The sequence below is a fragment of the Polypterus senegalus genome, chromosome 1 (genome assembly GCF_016835505.1).
Source record: "Polypterus senegalus isolate Bchr_013 chromosome 1, ASM1683550v1, whole genome shotgun sequence".
NCBI classification, from domain to species: Eukaryota; Metazoa; Chordata; class Cladistia; order Polypteriformes; family Polypteridae; genus Polypterus; species Polypterus senegalus.
The window spans coordinates 24,202,638-24,207,448 of record NC_053154.1 but is presented as its reverse complement, the minus strand read 5'-3'; the positions used below and the strand labels follow the sequence as shown (position 1 = coordinate 24,207,448).

At 42.3% G+C, this 4,811-nt stretch overlaps 1 protein-coding gene across 1 annotated transcript; it reads left to right on the top strand.

Moving 5' to 3' along the window:
• The first annotated feature begins 349 nt into the window (after positions 1-349).
• Positions 350-1,909, top strand: LOC120523440 (cyclin-dependent kinase inhibitor 1B-like). The gene is made up of 3 exons (XM_039744757.1): positions 350-1,158; positions 1,318-1,431; positions 1,850-1,909. The coding sequence occupies exons 1-2, from the start codon at positions 579-581 to the stop codon at positions 1,428-1,430; spliced, it is 693 nt and encodes a 230-aa protein (XP_039600691.1). The 5' UTR covers positions 350-578; the 3' UTR covers position 1,431; positions 1,850-1,909.
• The last annotated feature ends 2,902 nt before the right edge of the window (positions 1,910-4,811 follow it).

Genomic DNA, 4,811 nt, shown 5'->3' with positions numbered 1-4,811 from the left:
GTTTGTGTTGGTGTCCGAAGTGTATTCACGCCAAGTGTTTACAGCTTTCAGCTCTCTTCTCTCGTCTCCTCCCCCACCCTAATTACAATGGAGCCAGCGCCGAGGCTGCGTAAGGCTACTCACGTAAATTCAGGGAGCGACTGGAGTAGTGAAGTTACAAACTGACTTTTTGCCTCCCTGCCAATAGCGAAGACGCTCAGCTTGGCGCCTTTCCAAGCGGGTAGACGAGCCTATAGTAGTGGGAGGTGGGCGGAGATATCACAGGGGCGTGGCCTGGGCGGGCCAACTAAAGGCCGAATCCGTTTACAGCACCCAATGAGTACTGCCCTTATCGTAGTAGCATTGTTTAAATACAAGCCTGAGGACGACTTGTTCGCAGTAGCAAAGAATGCGAGTGTCCAGCGTTTGATAGGATACAGTGAAAGGGAAGGCGACGCACGCACGTACGCGGCCCTGGCGATATTTGGTCCGTTTTGTAGCTGACGTCGAATATCTTTGCACTTTATTATTTTCTTCGGTTATCCATCTGTGTCTTGTCACTGTTCCTGCTTGGATTATCTCCATTCCTTAATAGCACTATGTCGAATGTTCAGTTGTCCTGCAGTACGTTGGATAGGCTTGCAGCCAGGAGGACCTTTCCTCTCCACGCCCGAACAGGAGTGTGCAGGAACCTTTTCGGCCCGGTGGACCACGACGAGCTGGATCGGGAGATGAAGACCAAACTCCGGGAGATCAGCGAAAGTGACCAGCGCAAGTGGAACTTTAACTTCGAAACCCACACCCCAGTAGAAGGCGGCGATTACGTCTGGGAGGCGAAGCCGATGGATGCGATCCCCGCGTTCTACAGAGACTCTATTCAAGTAGGGAGAACACGGATTACCGTACCGGTGTGGACGAGGTCTCCCTTGGACTTGCACCAAACGATTAGTAATGGCAGGGACGAGTCCAGCGCGGGTCAGGATTTTTCCTCGCCCTCGGCTTGCACTGCCGCCCCGGAGAGTCGATTGGCTGCGGTGGAGAGTGCAGTGAACTCCGGGGACAGGAATCAAGAAAATCAATCGGATAATTTCAACTCAGGAATAAGGACAGCCAGCAGAGCCGTGCCGTGCACACCACGAAAGCGGACGCCTGCTAGCGCAACAAACAGGCAAATCACAGGTGAGGACGAGGGAAAAGAAAAGTTTACACCCTTGTTAGTATTGTGTGCGTGACTTTCGTGTTTTCGTTTAACGTGTTCTCCCCGCCCCAATTATTATTTTTTTTTTTTTTTTACTTTATCTGTATGCGTAATCTTTCCCCTTTTTTCCCCCCATATAGAGTTTTTCGCTAAAAGGAAAAGGTCGTTGGAAACAAAACAATCTGGTGAAAATGGCTCTCCTTCGGCGCCCGTGATCCCTACGGAGCAGACTCCGAGAAAAAGGATTCGATGAGGTGTGTACGTTTGGTTCAGTGTATACCAAAAGTTTATTACAAACCTTAGCAAGCCTAAAAAGTGTTTCAAAATAACAACGAAGTTGTGGAGGGTTTGTATTGGGGTGTGTTGTTTTTGGGATGGGGGGCGCGGAGTTGTAAAACGTGTCTCGTAACACATTTGCATATGCAGTAGGCTGTTGATGTGTACACGAACACAACAGTGACTTTTAAACTCGAGTAGTGGTGAAGTGTGTGTGAAGCGGGGGAGGGGTGCTTGACGTCAACGTGGCGGGAAAGGATCTAGTAAATGGTGACGTCGGCTTTTTTTTTTATATAAACGGAGGGGGGTGTACCGCAGGTTTTTATTTTTGTTTAAAATTTCCTCGATCATTTTTTTTTTTTTCTAAATCTTGTATATATACTTTGTCTTTTGCAGGTGGTCGCACTTTTTTCTTTTTTTTTTTTGTGTGAAGATTCTGGTCTATGGGGTTTCCACCAGATTGGGAAGTAAAGACCGTCTCTTCGAAGGAGAAGGAGTGCCGGGAGAGCAGAAACTCTTTGGGGATTTTCGTGAGGCAGAACCCGGGGACTGTTTAAAAGAAATCGATATGTAGCAACCCAGTGGCCTTGTATGTAGCCACAAATACAGTGTTAAACGCGTTAACAACTGTGCAATGTATCTTTAAAGAGGAGACAAAAAGCCTGATGTCTACACTGGCCAAAAGTGTAAAGCTTTAAAAGTCATTTATTGTTTATTGATGCAACTTGAGTTGTATATTTGTACAAAATTTAAGAGTATACTAACTTATATTTTATTTATGTGTTCTTGTCGGTAAAAAGCCAACTTTTTTTTTTATGAGCCAAAGGGCACTATTTTTTTTTCTTTGCATAATGTATAAAGTTTTTTTTATATTTTTATAGGTTTTTGTTTTGGTGTCAATCACAGCATAATGTAGCTTTATGAATCTTTTAGTGTACTTGAAGATAACTAGAATCCATTTTTTTATTTTTTTTTTTTCTGAGCCTTTTCTGTTTCACTGCCGTTTCCAGATAACTGCAAACAAATCTGAATAAAACAATGGTTTACTCTGACCTCTTGTTCGTTTGCTTCTTTTCTTTGCACTCTTGGACTACGTCTCTGTGGCGACTTACAACATTTGAGCTTAACGTGACGTTAGCGGTTCGAACGCATCTCCTCGGTTTTACAGTCCAAGCGCCCCGACAAATAGGCTGTCCTTATACTTGAGTCTTAAAGATCTGGCATGGGTGGTACGATGGCGCTTTCACGATCGACTTTGATTCTCGGTTTAGAAGGTGTTTGCCGGCTCTTGCCACTTTCTTGGTGTCAGTTTTGTAATTTTGGTGTCAAAGCGGGCGGGGATTTTAAGGTTCTCGGGCGTCTTAAACAAAATGAAGTGTTTCAGTAACGACGCGAGGAACTGACTGTACGACCCTAATGCATTCAGGGTTGTTAGTCACGGCCGCCGTTTCTATAGATTTATCCTTCAAATGGGACCGGATCGTTGTACACTGCGCAGTTTTAAATTGAGGTCCCAGCCACGCAGATTCTCGCTCCTTTAACAGCAACTTGCCATAGTTCGCGTTATTCAAATTACATTTCGTATATTACGCATTTTAACCCATCCCTGTTTATAAACGTGTTCTAGATTTCGCAGTGGTAAGCTTTATGTGCAGACCCACCATCTGTTATGATTGTATAACAAAGAGATAAAAGAACCATTTCCTAGCTTAGCTTTTGTTCTATCCATTTGTGTTGGCAATCTGAAGGAACGATATAAATATGTAAATCTGTTGAAGGCAAGCGGACTCTTCGTAATACTCTGTGGTTCATTTTATGTCTTGGGCAGACGTTCCAGATTTGCATACATTAAATACATTTCAACCCCGTTTGTGGAGGGATGGAAATCGCAAATCACGCACGCTCTTATTAATTTACTCATTCCATTTTTTTTTTCTTGTCCGATATGACAAGTGCCCCTTGCTTTAATATCCTTTTACATTTGTTTGATTAGTATATGCTTTTACCCAAAGCGACTTACAAAGGAGTGCAGCAATCATGTAAACATCGGTGTGGCAGACCTAGCCTTAAGTTTATCGCTGCAAAATCCCCAGTATTTAATATTTGAAAGTGAATTTAGGGAAAGTTTTTTTTTTTTTTTTTTTTGCCATTCATTAATTAATGATTAACATTTTAGATTAACACTCCCTTTGTTTCTTCACTCTCTTAATTCCAATATATTTGGATTGCGTATTCTCTAAAGGCTAAGCCCTTCTATTTAAAACGATCGAGTTTGTTAATCGTTTTAACTGCATCATTTTGAACGCCACGGCGCGATCCATGTTGTGCATCAAATAAACCAAAACCACCAAATGCAGGTGGGGCTTTTAGATACACGAGCCTCCCAAGGTCTCCAATAGAAAAGCAAGCATTTTCGTTTTACCTTGAAATTTGCTCGTGGAGCGCACTCGTTATTCAACACGGTTTTTAAATATTCCTCCGCCGCATAAAAAAGCAAAGTAAAAAGATCCGATTTCTTTCCGTTGCATGTAATTTGCGTTCTTCTGTGCTCTTCTTTCAAAATGCTTCTCCTTTTCTACTGTTTTCCACCTTGCAGCGCTCCTGGGAATAAACATTCATAGAGACGGCATGTTTAACATTGTTATGCGCTGGCAGGAAAGAACTTCAAAAAAAAAAAAAATTCTGCAGGGGCTGATGGTGGCGTTGATAACGGTTTTTATTATCTTTTTCAATTGTTTTGTTACATATGCATTTCAGTAATCAACGAGTTACGAGTCAGACAAAGCCTTCCAAGAAACCGCAAAGTAAAGATTAGAGTGGGGATGTTCGCATAGTAAAGCGCAGCTGCATTATTGTATTCCGATTAATAAATTACCATTACACTGTTAATGTTTTAAACATGTTTGGTATTGTTAGGCATATGCGCTCACTTATAAAGTAAAGGTACTGTTGCTGCAGAACGAACAGCTGCATAATCAGCAGTGGTAATATATTACATCGTAAAGCAACATTCTTAAGACCCATCCATATTATGATTTCTGAATGAGCTTTTATTTCTGTAACAGGTTCCGTAAGTGGCCATGAACTGATGATAACGGTTCGTGAGCCCCGAATGTTACAAGCACTATGACTGCATACAATCCATCGTTCAGGTTTTTTCATCTGTCAGTGTCCTGTAGCCTAAAGCTTTCAGTTCTGTTCACATATTAGGAACCTTTTTAATCCTCAAAGAACCAATTTTATATGGGAATGAAACGTGTCTTTGTCCAGCAATGAGCCAACCGTACAACTCGGTGAGGTGCCGCTGCAGAAGCGTTCATTCTATTTCTCTACCCTTTGAAACAAAATTAGAAAACTC